Genomic DNA, 21543 nt, shown 5'->3' on the forward strand with positions numbered 1-21543 from the left:
AATTAGCTTGATTCAAAGGGAAGGTATCTTGTCATATATATGAAATAGTGTTATCTAGTTGTCATTTATAATCCTAAGTAAATTCTAGCACCTTTGCTAGTTGGTTCTATATTTTAATTGCAATTATTCGCATCTTAAGTGCTTATCTTCTTATAGCAAACAAGTACTTCGAGAAAAAGAAAGTCTATACTCCCCACAGTTAGTTAGGCATTTATCAAAGCTATTTCAATAGTATACATTCCATCAGAGATAGTTCACGTAAGTAGATCATTTATTAATTTACTAAACAGTAGTTCCAAGATAACTTTATTTTAGGTTGTTGGTCATGCATATAACATATAGCAGAAGTTATTGATAGTTATTGAGTGCGTGAGACTCAATAACTCTTCGAAGAATCTTCCATTGTTTTACTACCAATCAGGATACTCTTGATACTTGCAGTCTCAAAAAAAATTGTAACGAATAATTAAATATAGGAAATAATTCCAAGACTTCTGATGTCGGGTATTTGGTAATACTCGAAACAGCTGTGTGGTCAGACAAAAATTCAGTTAATTAAAAATAAATATAAAATTTTTTTTTTTCGTTGGCCCCTCTACTACTATAATTACTCCTACAAACTATAATGCAACATTTTAATCAATCCAAGTCAATTTCAAAAGATCATCATAATTATATATACAATTTTTTAAGTCACACTTACACTTCACATAAAATGTGAATTTAAGCAATTTAAAATTAAACAAATTTATTTTTGGTACAAACAAAACAAATTGCTTATCGCCTTACACTTTATTTTGTATATATTAAAATATTTCCAACAGCAAATAAAGTGACAATTAACTAACCTAAGGATAATAAGTTGGTTTGAACTTCTTTTTACTTTTTGGACCTTCTGGACGACAAGCACGTGGTATGTATTCTTTTTGATGTTGATCCATTGTACGCTTCCATGGATTTACACCAACTTCAAAGTAGCGTCTTTTAGGATCAATGGGTCGAGTATTATGATCAATTTTATATATTTTTTCCCATAAATAAATTTCTGGCACAGCCAAATGACGCGGTCGATTCGATGTCATATGCTTGAACGTTTTTTCCAGAAATTCACGTTTATCCACATTCTTGTGATCAGCAACATGTTTAACTTCAGTATCCAAATAAGGTTGTAGCTCTGCACTGTTTCGCTGTATTGTAGGTACGTTAATATAAAATTGCACTAAGCGTTGCAAAACTTGATCATTAAAACCAATACACTTCCCAGCGTCATTAAATTCTTGATAAAGTTGATACTCCTTAGTGCCGCGACAAAAGTTAACTCGCGGATTATCATCAATGTGTCGAGAATGTACTAATAATGTATTCAATTGATATTCATAGAAGGACCAATCTTTTCCATTTGTTACAATTGTTTGCGTATTCATGGGATAGGTTAGTTCACTGAATGTATTAAAGCCATTATAATTAGCTTGTGCTAGTAGCCAAGCATAACTCGTTTGAATACCATGTGCATGCAATGCTTCCTTGAAATCCACTTCGCCGAAAGATGCCGGTCTTATGTTCATAACCGCACGTGACTGATAAGATATACAACCAAAACCATTACGAGCACCAGGCCAAAATCCTGAATGAAATATTTTATTTAATTATTGATTATTTTAAACTTTATGAAATATTTTAAAATTTTTACAAACCTGGCACATTTGTACCATGTTGATAGGCAGGCACAAAACCTAAGGTGCGTGGATCATAATTAAAACGTGGTATTGTTTTAGCTAATTCCATATTTTCAGAATCAATATCACTTTTAAATGTAGGCAATTGATATTTATGTCTTAGCGCCAGATATGGTGTACCATTGTACTGAATGGGACGATCAACGGAATCATTTGCCATTTCCTTTTGCCAAGAGTGACCTTTTTTACTTTTAACTACATTCTTTGGAGGATCTATGCCACCAACAAACCAAAAGGCTTCGTGTCTTGGATTATAATCGACATCAACTTCATTTAAATAAGATATATCTGCTGCAAGCGTATTTATAAGTACTCTATTAATTTGTTCTACGATGAGCTGCGTAAAAGTACGTTCCATCACCTGTGGATCTATGTCAGAAGTATTAGGATATTTATGCCTACAAAAATATAAACATATTAAGGTAAACTAGAGCTAAGTACATATTATGAAATTTTTTACTTGTAATACTCATGGGCAAATTCTAGCGCATCTTGAACATCACTCTTAGCAGCTTCTACAAATATATTGATTTTCTGCAGTGCTTCCGGTGCAATATTTTCGTCGGCATTTTCAAAAATAGTTCTCGTATAATGTTGTATAGCGGGTAAGCAATTATATGGAAGTTTTTCATCAGTTAATTTAAAAACCTTATAGCCATAGTAACGAGGCATATTTATTTTAATTAACTTTTCTTCCACAGTTGGTACCTCTTCAATCTCTTTATACCAATCTTCTTTTTCTCTAACTTTACGTGCTTTAAACGAAACATCTTGTATTTCTGGATATTGTGGTTCATCGGTATATTCGGAATTGTTATTGGTCTGTGCAGCTGGCTGCACCTTCGTAGCAAGGCATCTATTATTTGATGCATTTATGCATGCACGCAATTTATTGCTTTGGCGTAAAATCAGCATTTCTTCTTGAAAACTAATTACAATTTCATTTAAGTTTTATTAATTTTAATATTTCAAAAAAAACTGCACATATAATCAGTCCGAATGCATGAAAAAACAAGAGGTTAAGGTAACAGCTGATTTTCAAACGTCAAATGCCGACTGGCGCAAGTGTTGTAAAACAAAATAAATTTACGAAAAATATATTAATGTACATTACAGCTTCTCAAACTGTGCAGAGTGAAAATGTAAAATTGTTACACCATAACAACAAAAATATCTTATAATAATAATGTAAAAATCAATTAAATTTTGTTTATTGACACAAACGTATGAAAAATAACTGTTTAAATATTTATTATTTTGCGACAAAGTCTGAATTTCAATACTTTACTTAGCTCGAACTAAATTTAAACAATCTTGTAAATTTAAATTTTTTTTATATTTAGTTTACAGTCAGTAAATAAATTAAAATAAATTAAAAGGCTTTAACGAGTTTTCGTGACTACCCTTAATACTATTGATATTTTTATAATTTTCTTTATTTTGTTTTGATAATAAAATTTAGTATAAAAAATAAAAATGTTTTTGCCAGCGCCTTTCTATATATAATTTCTTTGATTTCTTTTTTAATTCCTAAAATTATTTATTTTTGTTTATACAGTGACATCCATAATTATAGCCATTTTTATTATTATTGTGAATATAATAGAAAATATGTTTTTTGGTAATGTTTTTGCAGTAGTGAAATATAAACAACTAAATAAATAAATGTTTCTGAAAACCACTCAGACAGCTGTAGGATCAGACCAAGAATTAACTTGATTACAAATCAAATTTTTTGATTTGAACATTTTCACTATTAACCGCTTTTCCTTGTGAAATAAATTGCTTCTTATTGGAAAAAATGTTTATTATAATTAATAAGTAATTTGTTAATTATTTTTAATGATAACGACATTTACAAAATTATGTGCGGTAGTATGTTTATTAAATATTCAAGCAGATAATTAACAAATAAAATTTTAAAAATTATTATTTATAAAGACTAAAAGATTTATAATATTTTAACCTGCATATGTTGAACATATTTTAATTCAACATAGTTAACATTGAAATTTTTAAATTTATAAAAAAATTATTGTCACAAATTCATTGGCAGCATTAAAAAAAAGTTTGTTTTCTTCTCTTTGTCGGATAGGTGCGAAAGGAGACATCAGTCATAATTCGCACTAAGCCGAGTACAGTGAAAGTAATATGATCAGCAATTGATTTAGGACGGGAAATTGCATTTTGTTGATTTTTATTTGTTATAAATTGCTTTGAACTGCAAATAATATAAAGGAATATTTTTTCCTTTTATGTTGTGAATGAGAAAAATATATACATGAAATAAGCGCTGTTTAGTTTATACAGTAATTTGAACATTGAAAATTAAATATAGAATATAGAAAATCGGCTAAATTAAAAGAAAATAATTTGCGAAATCACACATTCAAAAATAATACAGGCGAATTAAAAGTAAGTTAAATTATATATCAATTTTAATTTAGTTATAAAAAATTTGCACTTGTCATGTTATTTTACTGGAATGAACACCGTTAGAGGTGCCGCAAGATTCCATGTAAGAAGCAATTCAAAAATGTTGTTATTGCCGCCGTTTTTGTTCATGTTTTGTTTTTTTTTTCCTACACTTTTTAATTACTTTCTTATAAGACAACTATTGGTCTCCCTTTCTCTATCCAAATGAAAGAAGTTTGAAATTGTAGTGGGCAAAGAGAACCGATCAGACGCGATTGTATTGTCGTGGAGGATGCGTAAATTTAGTTTTGTGTGAATTTTTTTTTTTTTGTTTGGATGGTGTAATTAATAGAATTTAGTATTTAAAAATGAAAAAAATATTTAGTGGTGCAAGCAAGTTTGGATTATTAAAATATTATTTAAAAATATGAGTGTTTCTATCAAAAGAAGTTAAATGCAGTTATTTTGTGGAAATGTATTTTGTTTTTGTGTGTGTGTGGCGTAAAATAAACGTTTGATATATTAAATTATTTTTATTGTGCAATTTCACTAAAAAGTCTTCATATAAAAATGAACAGAACAAAATAGTTTATAATATTTAAATGTGTTTTATTAAAATAAAATATATTAAATATAAACAGGTTTGTAATATTAACAACATAATATAGTTTTATTTTTTTTTTTGTAATTGTGAAATATAAATTTTAAATAACCGTAAAATATCGAAAAGATGGCGGCTTTGTTGCGCCATGAAGTGAAAATGGTTGCGCAGTGTTGCCAAGTTTCATGTGCCAACAACAACTTCAGAATATGTCACTTAACATTTTGTATTTTGTTGAAAATACATTATGTCACATCTGTGTGTGGGAGAGATGGCTTTTTGTTTTATTTAAATTTGTAACGGAATATATTATTAAAACCTTTTGTTAATTGATCTTCAAATATTTTTTTATTATTTTTAAACAATAACTCAACGTATTGTTTTAATTTAATGTGAAACAAAACTCATTATATCGTAGTATAAATATAAAAATCATATTATATAAGGATATGGAGTCTTATATTCTTATTACACTCAAAATAAACTATATAAATAAATTAGTTTAATGTATTAAATTAAAAAATATAAACATTGAAGAAACAATTTGAATTATATATGCTATGCATGTACATATCTGTATATGTGTACACACGTACTCAAGTTGTAAATTTAAAAAATTTTACAATCAAATGCTCCTTTACCAATAAATTTAATTTTTTCCTTCAAATTTAAGTTTTTTTTGTTTTTGAGTTATATGTTAAAATTATATTTCGATTGTACTAATCCTGGCTACGACGTACAATTTGTTTTATTCTGGTATTGTGTGTGAACGCCTTCGAAATTATTGTATTATATCCTGTTATTTATTACATACCATGAGAATTAGCTAAGGTAAGAATATATATTTTAGAACGAAATGTTTATTGAAAAAATAAAGAATAATATATTTATTTGGATTTAATTGCAGTCCTTCAATTTGCTTTCATGTGTCTTTTGATTTATATTAAATTTTCTTAAATTAAATTAAATTTGATATAGCTCTAAGTCAAATCTTTAAAAAATTTGGTTATATATCGTATTATAGAACAGTGGGGACTTCCCGCCACTCCTAATGGACTGCCACTTCTTTTGCTATTCCTTTACACATTTGGTATTATTATTTGCATTTTTAATTGGCTTTAGTCATCTTACGCAATGACGTAGTTGAGATCAAGTTTCTACAATCAGTGCGGTATGAATAATACCTCCCGTTAGCGCCTTATAATTCCACATAAACATAGACACAATTGTTAAGTTGTTTCTCACACGATTATTACAATCCTACATTTACAATAAACACTAACGAAACACAATAAATAACACTTATAGCTATCTCAAAATCTATGATCTATTATTTCAAAAAGAAGAAATCCACGATTATCTCCACTATAAAAAAAGGACTTCATCAGATCCAAAATGAGCAATCTATTTTGAAAAAATACGGTTTTTATTGAAAATATGTATTCAATTATTTATATTATTAACACTGACATAAATAGACGCCCTCACTCTACTCAACAAGCAGTATCACGAAATTTTTAAAAACAATAAGTGTTTAAAATTAAAATATTCAGTTGCAAAAGTGTGGATTCATTTTGTTTCACAATACTATGACGTTATAACTAACAGCTTATGTTTATAAGTTTATATACATTAGAAAAAAAAACTTTAGTAATATATATATCTATAAGACTAATATCATTATGTTTGTTTATACTGGTTCTAGTTTCTTAAATATCGACTTTAGAATTCAGACTGATTAGCATCCACCTAAACTGTGATTCCTTTCTATCCCACGCAATTTCACTCTTTACCTACTACAATTCAATTATACAAGTCCCCTCGGGTTATAAAAAAGACAAAAGAACCTTTAGTTATCGAAAATCCATTGTCATGGGTTAACATAGTTCCGAATAATTTAAAAAAAAAACACCTCTGTCCATTAAGGGTATTATTCTAACACTTATATATACAATAATCAAATTTTATTTTTTTGTATATTTATTTTTTTACTTTATATCTATTTCATTTTATTTCTTTATATTTAATTTACACGTATATATTGTAATTCTTTATATATATATTTTTTTTTTTTTGAATTTCATCAGATATGATTTATTGTATTACCATTTAAAGTCAGTATATATTATCATATATTAATTCCTTTATATATAATTTGCAGATATGCAATAATTCCCATATAAAGCGGCGCAAAGTTGTTAAGTGAAAATTTCGTTCCTTGCCGCATTCCCCAATTTAAGTAAAAGAGTACAAGTGAACTACAACTCAAAATAGGCTTCAATTAAACTAAACTAGCGCATTAAGAAATTGAAAATAAATTCTTAAAAAAAATAAAATAAACAACTGAAGCCTAAGAAGAAAGAAATTAACTAACTGGAATGCAAAAATAACTAGAAAACATTAATAAAAAATTAAATAACGTGTTTAGTTGGTGACTCCAAACCATGTATTATGTTCGTAATATTTTTTAACACCCAAGAAGAAGGTATTTTGAACAACATCTATTAAATACTTTTATCAGTGAGAAACTATATAGTGTGTTTATAATAAATAACCCAATCAAATTTTAAGAACTGAATTAAAGAAATATCAACTGAAGAATGTTAGCAAGCGATATTAAGATGGTTAGTATAGCTTCAAATATTGTTAACAGTCAGCAACAGTTGTATGCAGCGCAACAACTAACTTTGACTAACATAAAAGTAACGCAAGTTAAAATCGAGTCCCCAACTGAAAAAAGTTCGGATGATGCGATCAATAACAAAGCTCACTCACAGCCAGTGAGTCAGAAAAGTCAAACTAGCATTAGTATTAAGAACAAGAAATCACATCACAGCTACAACCGTAAAAAGTATCATACATACCAATCGCAACATTTCAGTAACACTACAGTAAACAGGACAAATATGCCTAATAACAATAATAATAACATCAGAGTGAATAAAAATCAAGGTGTCTCGGAAAAATTGAATGGGAAAAACCAAGACAGCAAGAGTGGAAAAAAATATCCACATCCGTACAACACTGAGAATAACGCAGTTGTACCTAAAAACAGAACTCTTAATGTTCCGTCGCAATCAGCAAATGTGACAACTGTTGTGAAGTCTAAATCTAGTCCAAAACTAGACACACAAACACAGTTGAGTACAAATACTACTCCACTATGTATTGAAAATAGGTTAAATCCACAGCAACAACCGACTGGAGTAGGAACAGTAGTTGCAGAGAAAGATAAAATGCAGCAACAAGATCAACAGGATTCAAATGCTAAACCAAAGCCCAACAAAAAGAAATACTGGAGAAATAGTAATACCCATAGTATCGTTAGTGCAAGTATTAACACAAATGGGGAAATACCTGCGAAATCAACAGTGGTTAACCCTATTAGCAGCAACAATAACAATTGTAATAACAGCGATAAGGTAAATATAAAAAACAAAAATATTTAAAATAACTAAACAACCTTCTTATAGAGTCAGCTACCTATCAAAGTTGAAGTTTCAAATAAAGCTTCCCTTCCAACAATTTCACAAAACAATGAAATAGACAACAAGAATGTTGGGACAATAGCAACGGTACCCTCCAATAACAATATAATTACTACTGTCGAGAAAAAAGTAGAAACGCGTTTAACAAATGACACAAAAGATGCAATTATTGTAACTACCACGCCTTCAATAACAACTGAACCTGCCAAACCGAATACAGATAAAGCAGTGTTACAGGTGCCGGATATATACGCTGATACAGTTAGAAAACCAACTCCAACTGCTGCAACTCCAACTGCAGAAAACTCAGTAACCAAAACAGCAAGTACGTGTAGTTTAGATTCATCTATAGATTCATCCAATACATATTCGTTAGCTTTCCTTCATTCAGTTGGTGCTGATATCACTGGCAGCAAACAGAATAAAGTAGAAATAGTTAATGATGCTATCAAATTCGTTGTAGAACCACCTACACGCCAAGCCATTATCACTGATACTAATAATAACACTACCTACAAGCCAAATCGGTATCAACAATCTCAAAACTCTGCTAACGATGGTCAACAGTACCAACAATACCCATATTATCACCACCAGCCGTCGCAATTAACGATTGCTTCATTTTTGCAAAAGGATATGTTGGTTGAGACCACCACCACTACCGAAAATAATAAAAAAAGTTATAGCCAACAGAGCTACACCCAACATCATCGTTATCAAAATTTTCCACATTCAAATTATTCGGCACAGCCGCATCATCACCAATATCCCGCACACAAAAATAATAATGGTAAACATAATCCAATGCATTATTCGAATGAGAACAAAATGGATAACTACATAATGCGATATCCACCAAAGTACCACAACCATAACGTGCATACAACTATCCTGCAACCACATTCCAAACGTACAACCAATACTGGTTCCATTTCATCAAGTTCATCAGCGACATCTAGTACAACGAAAGTCATTTCATATCGACGCCAGTCGCATTATAAGTTCAGATCTCATACTAATTCTGCCATTGAGACATTATCAACAAAGACATTTCGTCACCAACAACGTCATCATTATAACAATCAAAATCATTATAATAATCATTATAATAATTACCAACATAATTCTGGGGGTACAACACCAACACCGAATACACAGCACCAGAATTTTAATAATTTGACATATGTGAGCACGGATGGATACATAGCAAACAATATGTCTAACGTAATGAAATCGCATTCCAGAAGCCCACTGAAGTCAGCAAGCAACATGTATATAAATTCCCCCAACTCCATGTCATCTAAATTTTTAAATTGTGCACAATTGGATGCAGCAACAACCAATACTGCTGGTGTTAGCATTAGACCTAATTTATCCGTCGAACAAAAACGGTCTAATCGCAATATCAATAACAATTGCGAGTCTAATGATTTCCAGCCGTTGAATTATTCAATGCCATCACCCAAGTCTAACTCCACATCTGCGTCGTTAAATTCTCTACACAATCAAGATTCAATGCAGAGGAGTACACATTCTATGAAAATGCAGACCCAGTGTCGTAAGGAAAGTGATAAAATGTGTGTTGTGCATCCGAGCTATTACCATCATCACCACCATCAGCAACACGTAGATAGACGTCAACATGTAACTAACGTACATCATCAATACTACACGAATTCTGTTATGCCGATGCTAAACTATCACGCTGGTTATTATGATGAGTCATACTCGCCGGCACACGTTATTTACGCCTCGAGTGATCATAGCATAAATATAACCAATAGAAACTGGAGTTCTTCAGCTGGTAACATGATGTATCCACCAACTGTTCCAAATGTAGTCCCGCCAACTGTATCAACTGGGTCAATAACAACACCTCTACCTTCTCCACGTTCACAAGAGGCAGACAATAAATTGGATCGTAGTTCATCTTTATCGTCCATTTCCACAACAAGTGATACATTGACATTAGATTCTACAAAAATGAGGTACGTGTAATTATATATATAATATATATTTGAGATAAGAGAGGTACCTAATATTTTAATAATATTTCGGTAGTTCTACATCGACTCAAGACCAACAGCAAGAGTTGTCGGAAAAGCAACAATTACCACATGCTAACGTGCAGCAAGAACGTCCAAATTCTTCACGAAAATCCATTAAAACCTTTTCTACTGATATTCGTATTATATCGACAACTCAGATTTTGACGTCAATACAACACATTCCTTCCCAAGCACGGCCCAAGCCTACAATAATGAGCTTAGTGAACAACGAGCATGAAATGGTTTATGCACCATCTGATCGTTATATGGCACGCGCCCATCTAGTAGAAGTTAAACAGGAACCGGAATGCTTGCTAAAAAATTCTAAATATGATTTGTTGTCACGTCAAATATGGGCTAAATTTGCTGAATGCCAACAGACTCGAGAAACATTTGTGGAAAAAATGCGTTTATGGCGCTATATCTATATCTTAATCAAACTTAAGATGAAAGTGGGTGCAAATTCGAATTCCATTATTTACATCCATAAACTTCTATATTTATATAATTTTTTTAGACTACCTATCCTCGCTATGGATTGTATTTAGTTGGCTCTACCATATCAGGTTTTGGTTCAGATATTTCAGATGTTGATATGTGTCTGGTAGCACGAGCTCCAGCAAATCAAGATACACGCGTAGATGCTCTGGTAAATTTACAGCTACTGAAAAAGTGCCTAGAAGAAGAGGAGGGTAAAGAACAACCATCATCTTAACTTAATCACATATATAATATATATTTTTAATTGACTTTTTTAGATGAATTTGAAAAATTTAACTTAATTGAGGCCAAAGTACCTATCTTGCGTTTCAAGCAAAAGCAAAACGATTATGAAGTGGACCTCAATTTCAATAATTCTGTTGGTATAAAAAATACGCATCTACTCTACAGTTATTCACTAAGTAAGTGAAGGTGTATGAATAATAAGTGTATATATATGATAATAATAATATATCATCTCAGTTGATTGGCGTGTGCGACCTCTGGTGTTGGTGACAAAGTTGTGGGCTCAATATCATAATATAAACAATGCTAAAAATATGACAATCTCTAGTTATTCTCTGGCACTTATGGTGATAAATTACTTGCAATGTGGGGTGAAACCTATCATCTTACCATGCTTGCATGACTTATACCCAGAGAAATTTACCTTCGTAAGTATATTTACTTAATATTTCATCAAATTAAAAAAAAAAATATTCCTATAAAAGTTGCGCATTCATGATTTTGGAAACGTGGACATGAATGAGGACATAGGTTGCTCGTTCCAATCAGAAAATACACAAACGATTGGAGAATTATTTCTTGGATTTTTAGACTACTACTATAAATTTGAGTAAGTTTTTATACTTCTTTTATACACCAATTTTCTCATATATAGAAGCATTCATACATGTTTGGACAACTATCGGTTAAGTCATTATGAAGTAATTTTATATATATGTAGTATATATATGTTATAGTTTATATATATACACATATATGTGTTGGAGTTGTAGCGGGGGTACCATCTTAATATGTGGAACAACTACCCGGCTGGAACTCTTGACACACCCGAATGTACTGGCGATGCACTGAGGACATAGGTTTATAATCACTAAGGTGGATATGGACCCATGAGAGTCACGGAGCTACAATCTGCCAAAATTGGGTGACTGGAGGTCTGGATGCCAAATCATAGATAAAAACGTTTAAACCAATAAGTTTATTTAGTTTCCGTTTCGCTTTATCGAGCTGTCAAAAATATCGGTTTTCAGTTTATATAATCATTATATCATTATCATTATATCATATATAATCATTATAATCAAAATTTTTTTCAAAGTTTTATTGTTTTACTCTTGTTTACGTCTAGGTATGGGAAATATGCAATATCTGTAAGAACCGCTGGATTGTTACCGGTTGAAGTATGTCGCCAAGCCAAATCATCAAAGAATGACATGCACCAGTGGAAAGTTCTGTGTATTGAAGGTAATTCAAGATTTCCTCTATTTGTAATATAATAATTCTAAAGCGTTCACGCATAGTAGAAAACTGCAATGTTTTAAGTTTATATTATATGTTTTATATTATATACATTATAGCATATGTATATATTATATCATACAGATATATATTATATCATATATAATATAATACATATAATAAAGACGAGTTTTGAAGATACTTCGAGTTAATAAAGAGTAACAGTGCTAAAGTACACTGGCTCAAATAGCTTCAACATAGAGATTAGAGATATTATATTATATCATATATTATATTATGGCCGTGTGGGAGTTCGAGTAAATTGAGGTAAAGTAAATTAAAATTTTATAGTTATTTTTTACACTGCACTTATGTAAATAATTATTTATTTATTTACTTATTTATTATTATTTTGGTTAAAAGTTTTCAAATTTATTTATTTATTTATTAAACATCTTATAAAATTTTTAAAATGGTAACACCTAATGTACCTAATTTTTATCTAATTTACCCTATTCGAAGTTCTGATTAATACCAACATTCGCTGCCACATCGACATAATTTACCATCAATTTACTCAAACTCGCACACGGCCTATGTATCATATACATTATATTATATACATTAATATTATTTAAAAACCGACTTCATTCCAAAAATATGGAGAAATTCACATCTCGTAAATTTCTGTGCTGGTTCCTTAGTTTTATAAACGAAAAAATTAATGTTGAACCACAATAGCTTTCAAACGTAGTTCATTCTTTTACAAATCGGACATCTTTTTGAACTCATTTACCTCCGATTTGGGAGTCTATGCATGGTGTCCCAATTCCATATTATTTTTTTTTCATATCTTTTATCTAACACAGTTATAAATTATAGAAAACTGATTGTTTAAACTAATGTGGTAATAACATTGATATGTATAATATTATTTAAGTACTGTTTTCTATTTTTCTATTTTCTATAGGTAAATTCTAATAACATCTAATTTCTCTTATCAAAAACAATAATTATTTTTATTATATCGTTTAGAACCATTCGATCTAACAAATACTGCACGTTCTGTATATGATTTTGAGACGTTTGAGCATATAAAATCAATTATGTTCAATTCGTGGAGAACATTGAGTCACTCCTTAAATTTAAATTCTATTTTTGGACCTTTGTTTGTTACATCACCGTCCGATTCAGAAATGAATTTAGCAATTGGTTCTGGTGGTACCAGCAAAACAAATTCATTGATACCTGCGATATGTGAAAAAGAGCCAAATGAATCGACCACGTCAAATTCGTCTCACAGTTCGGAAGAGGTATCAAGTGATTCAAGTGAAACAAGTGAATCAACATTATCGATGCTGAAAGAGATTATAAATGAAGTTGCAGATTCTTCACTTAACACAGCAGAAATGTTACTTCAGGAAAAAAAGCATCGGGCTGAAAAAAGTAACGATATATATAGTAATGGTTCATCGGAAAATAGCAGTTGTAGTGGCGCCATCAGTATGCCCCAAAATAATCGTAACAGCTGCAAAACGGAACCACCGAACCTTACTACAATTATATTCTAAGAACATAATACACTCAGAAAAATCTGCATTAAAAAAACGGCGTGCTGTACGAACATCATGTATGTAAGTCGCAACATTGTTTTAAATAGTATCATTGTCGGCAGTCGCTGTAATTATGTAGATTTATTAAATTAATGTAGTCTGTGATATTTTTGGTGCCTATTTATATATATATATATACATATATAGCATATATATTTAAATTTGTATTGTATATATATAAAAGTATGTATATGTATATATATATATATATATTAAAAAATTGAAATCTAGTTAAGTAGTTAAATGTACAAATAGATCTAAGCAATTCACAAAAAAAAACTAGAAGATTAATTAGAATTAATAAGTAGATTGATAAAATAATCAAATTATGTAAATATCGTATCATATTTTTTTACAGTGTGTATGTACGTCGATCTATATGCATATGATTTTTATCTTTATGGCATCGTTTGGTTTTGTAGGGTCTCTTGACTTGGCAGTTCAGTGACAATTGTTAAAGAATGAATGACATTTTATATGTATAGTTTAAAAAGATTATTATTATTAATTGAATTTTGCCTCTTAATGGGTGTTAATGCTAGGATTCACATAATTTCGTGTGCCAAGCAATAGGGAATTTATGATCTCTTGAAGTGTAGTCCATGTTCTACACCTGTTATATTATTTTGATCCTCTTAAAGACATATTTCTACATAGTATCTATTAACAGTTCGGAGAGTTCAAGCATATGTCCATTGAGTGTTTGAAAGTTTTGGATATAAAGCAGTGACTGATAGTATTATCGGCACAACAACTCACTCAAGTCTTCAAATTTCTTTGATTTCCCGAGCAAGTTGTATGTAGTTGTTCATCTTTTCTGCATACTTCTGCTCAATATCAATCAGGTAACATAACCATTCCTTCTTTCAACCATTAGTAGGCTTACTATGTATTATTCATCGATCTGTGTAAACTTATTGATCCCAATACATACAAAAATGGGTGTTTTCTAATACCGCATTTGGCATGTACTGTTAAATCGGGCAAGTTTCAGAGATTAACATATAATTAAATGCAAGATTTTGCTGGATTACCTCAGATACAGCATTGTACCTGTTTAGGTACTTCCTTGATATCATTACAGAATAGCTGTAGATAATTCATCCGATCCAGTGTTTCTGGGACAACCATATTTTCAACACAAGTCATCATCTTTTTCGAGTGAGGACCACTTGTAATATTATAATTATTATTACTATTATTATTATTGTCGTTATTATTGTTATTGTTTTTATTATTGTTATTATTATTGTTATCATTATTATTGTTATTATTGGTATTATAGTTATTATTATTATTATTATTTTTATTTAATTCTCCTTAATGGGTTTTTGGTAAGTTTTGATGGCCTAAGCCAGTACAAAATATAACACATCATCTATATATTTATTTTAACTATTTTAACTAGTATTTGAGAGGTATTTCAAATTAATTAATATTTAAAAATTTGCGAGTAATATGACAGGAATCAATTATAACACTTTTCTGTATGTCATGAATAGTTCGCTGGTTTAATTCAAGTCTTCGAATATGCGACAATAAACTTTTTGGCGTTACACCTTCAGCACTAATTATAATTGAAAGAATTTCAATTTTGTTAAGGTTCCAATTACGTTTTGTTTCCACAGCTAATTCTGCATATCGATAATAAGTTCGATACATCAAAATAAGTTCGATCCATGTTTTTGGTCATTGGTATTGCAATATCAATGAAGAGTCCTTCTCGACGTCTTTTATCAACAATAGTTATATCTGGTCTATTGTGCAACCTCGTGTAATCGGAATAAATAGTACGATCGTAATAAATTTTTACGTCTGGATTATCATATACTGCTTGTGGTGTATACTTATAGTATGGAATATTTTCTCTATCAATAAGTCTATATTTATTGCATATGTGCTTATGTAAAATATTAACCACGTTATTGTGTCTCTTTGTGTATTCTCTTTGTGCTAAACATGTACATCCTGCCAGTATGTGATCTACAGTTTCCGTTTGTTCTCCACATTGCCGACATTTATCACTAATTAGCGAAGGGTCATTATGACATTATAGATTTGCAGTAATTTTTTGTCGGAATTACTTGGTCCTGTATTGCAATCATGAATGCCTCAGTTTCAGCAAATAGTGTTCCACATGTAAGCCATTTGTGCGACATAATTTTATCGACATTGTCGGCGTTAATGGATCTATAATATCTTCCATATAGCGGTTTGATTGCCCAAGCTTGCTCTTTATACTGCCGATCTTGTGCTTTTCTATCAAAAGTTCCTTCCAAATTTAATGGTGTGTAATGCTTGTCTGTTTCGGTTAAAATTTTAAAAAAGATATCATTTTCTGCATTCTTTAGAAAATATTCTCTCATTGATATAATTTGATTATCATGTAGTTCTTGCAGATCAATAAGGCCTCTACCTCCTTCCTTTCTAGGCATAGTCATTCGCTCACAACATCACTTTGGATGGTGGAATTTGTATTCTGTGAGCATAGTTCGTATTTTTCGCTGCATCGCTTGTATCTCAGTCGTTGTCCATTGTATTATTCCGAAACAATAAATCAGAATGGGAATAGTAAAAGTATTGATGGCTTTTATCAAACAATTACCCTGCAGATTCGTCTTGGCTGTCTTATGAATACGTCCTTTAAATTCACTATATACTTTATCTTTTACAGCTTTGTGTGCTATTCTTCTGCTTTGAGATACACCAAGATATTTGTACAGTTCGTCTTCTTCCATGACTTTAATAATCGATTCGTTTTGCTCAAAATTTTCGAATTTAACGATTTTTCCACGAACAATGCTGATTTTTCTGCATTTTTCAATGCCAAACTTCATTTTAATGTCATTACTGAAGTTCTCGACTATTTTAATAAGCTTATCTAATGTTTCTCGCGTCGAAGCATATATCTTTAAATCATCCATATACATGAGATGATTTATTTTACATTCTCGAGAATTGCCTTTAATTTTGAAGCCATACTTTGTGTTCCTTAAGAGATTACTTAGCGGATTGAGCGCCATACAAAACCACAAGGCTGACAGGCAGTCACCCTAAAAAATTCCTTGTTGAATACTTATTTCATCTGTTCGTATGACTCCATTTTGAGCGAACATTTCTATGTTTGTTCGCCATCTCGCCATGTTGTGTTCAAGAAAATTAACAATATTTGAATGAATACCGTACATATTCAGGACTTCAATCAGCCAACTATGCGGGACACTATCGAAAGCTTTCATGTAATCAATAAAACACATGAGCAGGTTTCTATTTTTCTTAGCTGCTTGTTCCAATATTATTTGGTCAATTATTAGTTGTTCTTTACATTCTTTTACATCCATCCATACTATTATTTATTCTTTCTAGGTCTCCTCTTAAATGATCACTTTTAATTTGTATTCTTCGTAGCGTATTACTCTTATTTCCATAAATTGCAGCTCTTCGTGTTCCTTCTCTGGGTTGTCCTATCTTGCATCCCATTGTAGTAGCAATTGTTATAGCTGATACATATACAATAGTATGTAATTCTTGCGAAGTACTCAAATTGCTCAATTTTGTCAGGATCGCATCATTGTTAAGTGTTTCAATAAGAAAACTTGGCTTTTTACTATTATTAATTTTCGGAATGCGTGGCCTTAAAAGAGGGTTAAGGTTACTGTAAATGTCAAATTGTTGTTCAAAAATCTTATTTAAGCTATGCTGATTACTTCTAAGTCTAATTTGTTCATTACTTACTTCTTCCTGCTGATCCGTGGTTTCATCGACATCAATTAAATTTACATTTGAAGCAAAAGGTGGTTGTTCATTTTCCACTTCTATCGTATTTACATTTTTACGTGTTCCAGGTACATGTATGCTGGTAGAAGTATTAGTTGATTCAAATTGCACTTGCTCATTTTCTGCACTTTCTGTCGATTGATCATTACTAACTACTGTTACCGATTCTTTGATAGCGTTTCGTCTTGATTCTGATATAAGATTGTTTCTATGAATAACCCGTACTTGATCCGCTAGTCGCTGTTCCGATACATTAAAGTCTGGATGGTGTCCAACAAATATTGTATATAGTGTAGTTCGATATGCTGTCATATCTCTTTCATTGTTTGTAGCTATAAAGTAGGCGCGTAATAAATCTTCATTTATAGTATTAGTCCATTTTCTGCGCTGTCGTGGTCTGCTAGCCACGGTGAGAGGTATATCGGGATGTATATGCTATTCACCGGACTGCAAAGATGTTCTATTTCTGTTGTTCTGTGGCATACTTGTCGAACAGGACCCAGGTACCAAATCCTGCACGCGAGTGTTATGCGATCCCGACGCGGTGGGGTTATCCGATCTCCCTAGATTTACAGTATTTTGTGGATGCATTGTGTACTATTTGTTCAGACCTCGTAGTACACGAGGTGGTATTTTATACCTACTACCAGGTATATCGTCCAGCCGCTCCTAATATGGAGTCAGACACTGACCTAAAAGTCGCCCATTCTGAGTCAGTCGCTTCAGGTTTTTTATTTAGATCCCAGCCGCACTATTATTATTATTATTGTTATCATTATTATTACTTTCTTAAATTACTCATGTGCTTTTTGTTCATATTTTTCTTTTTTCATCCTCAATTTTTTGTTGACGTCAATTTAACGCCAAACTGGAACCAACTGCCTGGGTCTAAATACTATCCGACCTAAGTAATAAAAATTATATTTTATGTTTTAATATAGTCCCCTTTTATATCGATACACTCAGTCTAACATTTGGATACCTTTTCATTAATACGATTTATCAAGTCACCAAAAATATAGCTCAGCTTCCCATTCCACTTCAATCTCGTTCCCTGGAACCACCTTGGAGCCAAGTTTGGACACAGGTAATATTTACTGGGAGCCATATCAGGAGAATACGGTGGGTGAGGAATCTATTCGTACCGTAATTGATTTCATTTTGTCATGGTTTTTATTGACGTATGAGTAAATGTGGTCGTTTTTTCTTGATTTCCTTATCCAATCGATCCAATAATATACAATAGTAGTCTGATATTCTTTTCTCTTTTTCGAAATAGTCTATGAATATTATTCCACTTGAATCCCAAAATATTATTATTATTTCCTTGAGAAACCTTGGGAAAACAAAGGCGGTTTTCAAAATGGCGGTATTGTCTGTACGGAGTGCGTGTCCAATCCAACGCCACTTCCGGCTTTTAACCTCGAGTTCTATTGGTACATTTTCAGATATGGTGGGAAATTCGGTGTTTGAGATTAACCGTGCCCAGAAAATTTAAAGTATACAAAAGTACTTTTGAGGAAGCACCAAATGAAAACTTCTTGAAAAACTTCTATTTTATACTATCGGTATAATCTAATACAAACTATTGTTTTCAATAGAGGGATTTTTTATCGAACAACCTCTCAACAAATGACAACAAAATTGCAACAACAAAAAATTTTTTTAATATTTTTATTTACTTGAATTTTTGACTGATCATACCGCTGTGGCGAGTATTACTAAATACCCATTATCACTGATCTCAGAATTATTTCTTATTTATTTTATAAAGAGCTTTTCGAAAAGTAGTGAACTAGAGCTGTTTCGAGTATTGCCAAATACCCATCATCAGCGGTCTTGAAAATAAACCTTGTATTTAATTATTCATAAATAATTTTTTTTGAGACTGCAAGTACCAGAAATCGGTCTCGTGCCCTGCCAAATTTGAAGCTCAGAGTTAGCGCTCCTTAACCAATTGACCCAAAGCCGTACTTAACTGTTATGTTCGCACATTTTGCTGGAATTTTGTTAATTTGCTGTGTTTTAAAGGTTTTATTAACAAATTTACTTGCTGTGTTTATATTAGCACGAAATCATAAACCAGCTGTAGAATATTTGAATTTATTAATTATATTAATTTTTATTAAATTTGAATACTATTCTGTTTCTTTATGCAATATTTGTTGCATTTTATTATTATTATTTTTTTTTTTATTAATTAAAAATAATATTTATTTATTAAATGTGATCATTATTTATTATATGTATTTTCTTCTAATGTATATATATAATATTATAATATATTTATTTAATTTAATTTTAATTTAAATATTTATTTCACATTACCATATGTATGAAATATTATTTATTTATTTAATTTAATTTAATTAATTTAAATATTTATTTCACATTACCATATGTATGAATTATTCGATATGTAGAGAATGTGGGCTCTCACTGACTACTTAGGGCCATGTTACGCAGAATGTCTCGGGCACGGCACGAGTACAATTGTTATTGTTTTCAATGCAAATTTTAAATTTGAGAATGAGAGAAAAAACAATATGACCACAGTTGCCACTTAAGGTACTTTAGTACCAAAATTGGTACTTTTTTTTTCGTTTGGTACTCATGTTCAAAAAATGGTACATTTTTGACGACCCAACTTTATTGTGGATATTTCCAATTAATCTTTTTTATAAGTGCAACTTTGCACTATTTTATATTTTGTTCATTTATAACACTATGAAAAACACAGAACGAAAAAATAAAAAGGTCCAAAAAAATTTTGGACCTTTTTTTACAGAAATGGTACCTTTTTAAACCAATTTTGGTACAGGAAAAAATTTTCGAGTGGCAACCGTGAATATGACCGTTCAAACTCCGGCATGAGAGCCGCAGTATTTCAAAATTTGCGCCTTTTAGGAGCAAATTACTACAGCCTTCTTTACGATTTTAAAGAAAGGCGTAAGTACTGTTAAGTACTATTAACAATTATTATGAGATAATATAATAATAAGTTAACATTATTACAGCCTCTATGAGTTTTTTCTTGCTAGTTATTTTTGGTGGCAAACTCCCCCATTCAAGTGAAAGTGCACCAACTTAACAAATCTATAAAGTTTCTAATTTTACAAAACGACGGTTCTGTCAGGTCGGTAAGAATTGTATCCCAAAAATTTTTTACCTTCTGTTCATCAAAGATGGACCTTGATAAGGAAGGTGAGACATGAATTTCTCTTCCTCTTTAGGGCCACAATATGACAAAAATTATTAAAGGGCAGACTCAGTTTCATAGTATGTACAACTTGGCAAGTCTCAGGTCGGTAAAAAAATGTATCCGGAAAATTTTTAATTTTCTGTTGGCCAAAAATGGACCTTGACAACGAAGGTGAGACATGAATTTCTCCTCCACTTTTTAGGGTACTCCGTTTCATAGCATGTCTGCTTAGTATTTCAGCATTGATATCGTAGTGCTACTGAACAGGTTCCACTTTAGTTGAAGCAGCTGACTAGTACGTCATTGTCCAGTTAGAACCAGATCGATTTTTATTTCGAAATTTGGCAACCATTTTCATCTGTCAACCTGTTATCGTAATGCCTCAAATAAACACGTATAATAGACGTCTAAAGAAGAAATAAAATAATGTCGAATCAAATATATAGATCAGTCCAGCACACACACTGTAGGAAAGGATTGTTTGTCTGTTGTAACAAAAACAAAAAAAATAAAAAATATATATTAAAAAATAAGTCATTACACCCCCCTTCATTACAGAATTAATTTATCAATTAATTATGCTATGCAAAACTGAAGAACAACAGCAAAGAAATGAAAACTCATACAAGTTTTTTATCAAGATTTTTTTATTAAAAAATGAAGAGTGAAAATGTTCAAAAAAAAGTATAAAAATTAAA

The 21543-nt window shown here is 31.0% G+C and overlaps 2 protein-coding genes across 7 annotated transcripts; one reads left to right on the plus strand and one right to left on the minus strand.

The window, feature by feature from the left end:
- Positions 1–763: 763 nt before the first annotated feature.
- LOC119671324 (28S ribosomal protein S30, mitochondrial-like) lies at positions 764–2803 on the minus strand. The gene is made up of 3 exons (XM_038081910.1): positions 2197–2803; positions 1695–2134; positions 764–1624 (listed from the first exon to the last, which is right to left on the minus strand). The coding sequence occupies exons 1-3, from the start codon at positions 2649–2651 to the stop codon at positions 849–851; spliced, it is 1671 nt and encodes a 556-aa protein (XP_037937838.1). The 5' UTR covers positions 2652–2803; the 3' UTR covers positions 764–848.
- A 1009-nt stretch (positions 2804–3812) lies between these two features.
- On the plus strand, positions 3813–21543 carry LOC119671325 (poly(A) RNA polymerase gld-2 homolog B-like). 6 transcript variants are annotated; one of them, XM_038081915.1, is made up of 12 exons: positions 3813–4151; positions 6914–8174; positions 8226–8565; positions 8617–10228; positions 10299–10740; positions 10806–10980; positions 11047–11190; positions 11252–11442; positions 11500–11624; positions 12144–12259; positions 13289–13887; positions 21404–21543. In XM_038081915.1, exons 2-11 carry the CDS (start codon positions 7353–7355, stop codon positions 13822–13824), a joined length of 4503 nt encoding a protein of 1500 aa, XP_037937843.1. In that variant the 5' UTR covers positions 3813–4151; positions 6914–7352; the 3' UTR covers positions 13825–13887; positions 21404–21543. The 6 variants fall into 6 exon arrangements, with proteins under 6 accessions (XP_037937843.1, XP_037937844.1, XP_037937839.1 ...); XM_038081916.1 differs by having other exon boundaries at positions 8632–10228; XM_038081911.1 differs by having other exon boundaries at positions 8226–10228.

Source organism: Teleopsis dalmanni, chromosome 1 (genome assembly GCF_002237135.1).
Source record: "Teleopsis dalmanni isolate 2A chromosome 1, ASM223713v2, whole genome shotgun sequence".
Taxonomy (NCBI): Eukaryota; Metazoa; Arthropoda; class Insecta; order Diptera; family Diopsidae; genus Teleopsis; species Teleopsis dalmanni.

Bases quoted from the DNA above. Each gene is read 5' to 3' on its own strand.
- LOC119671324 (XM_038081910.1), bottom strand. From the start codon at position 2,651: ATGCTGATTTTACGCCAAAGCAATAAATTGCGTGCATGCATAAATGCA. The intron at 2,135-2,196 runs GTAAAAAATTTC...ATATTTTTGTAG, and splicing joins TTTGCCCATGAGTATTACAA to GCATAAATATCCTAATACTT. The intron at 1,625-1,694 runs GTTTGTAAAAAT...TATTTCATTCAG, and splicing joins ACATGGTACAAATGTGCCAG to GATTTTGGCCTGGTGCTCGT.
- LOC119671325 (XM_038081911.1), top strand. From the start codon at position 7,353: ATGTTAGCAAGCGATATTAAGATGGTTAGTATAGCTTCAAATATTGTT. The intron at 10,741-10,805 runs GTGGGTGCAAAT...TAATTTTTTTAG, and splicing joins TAATCAAACTTAAGATGAAA to ACTACCTATCCTCGCTATGG. The intron at 12,260-13,288 runs GTAATTCAAGAT...TATATCGTTTAG, and splicing joins GAAAGTTCTGTGTATTGAAG to AACCATTCGATCTAACAAAT.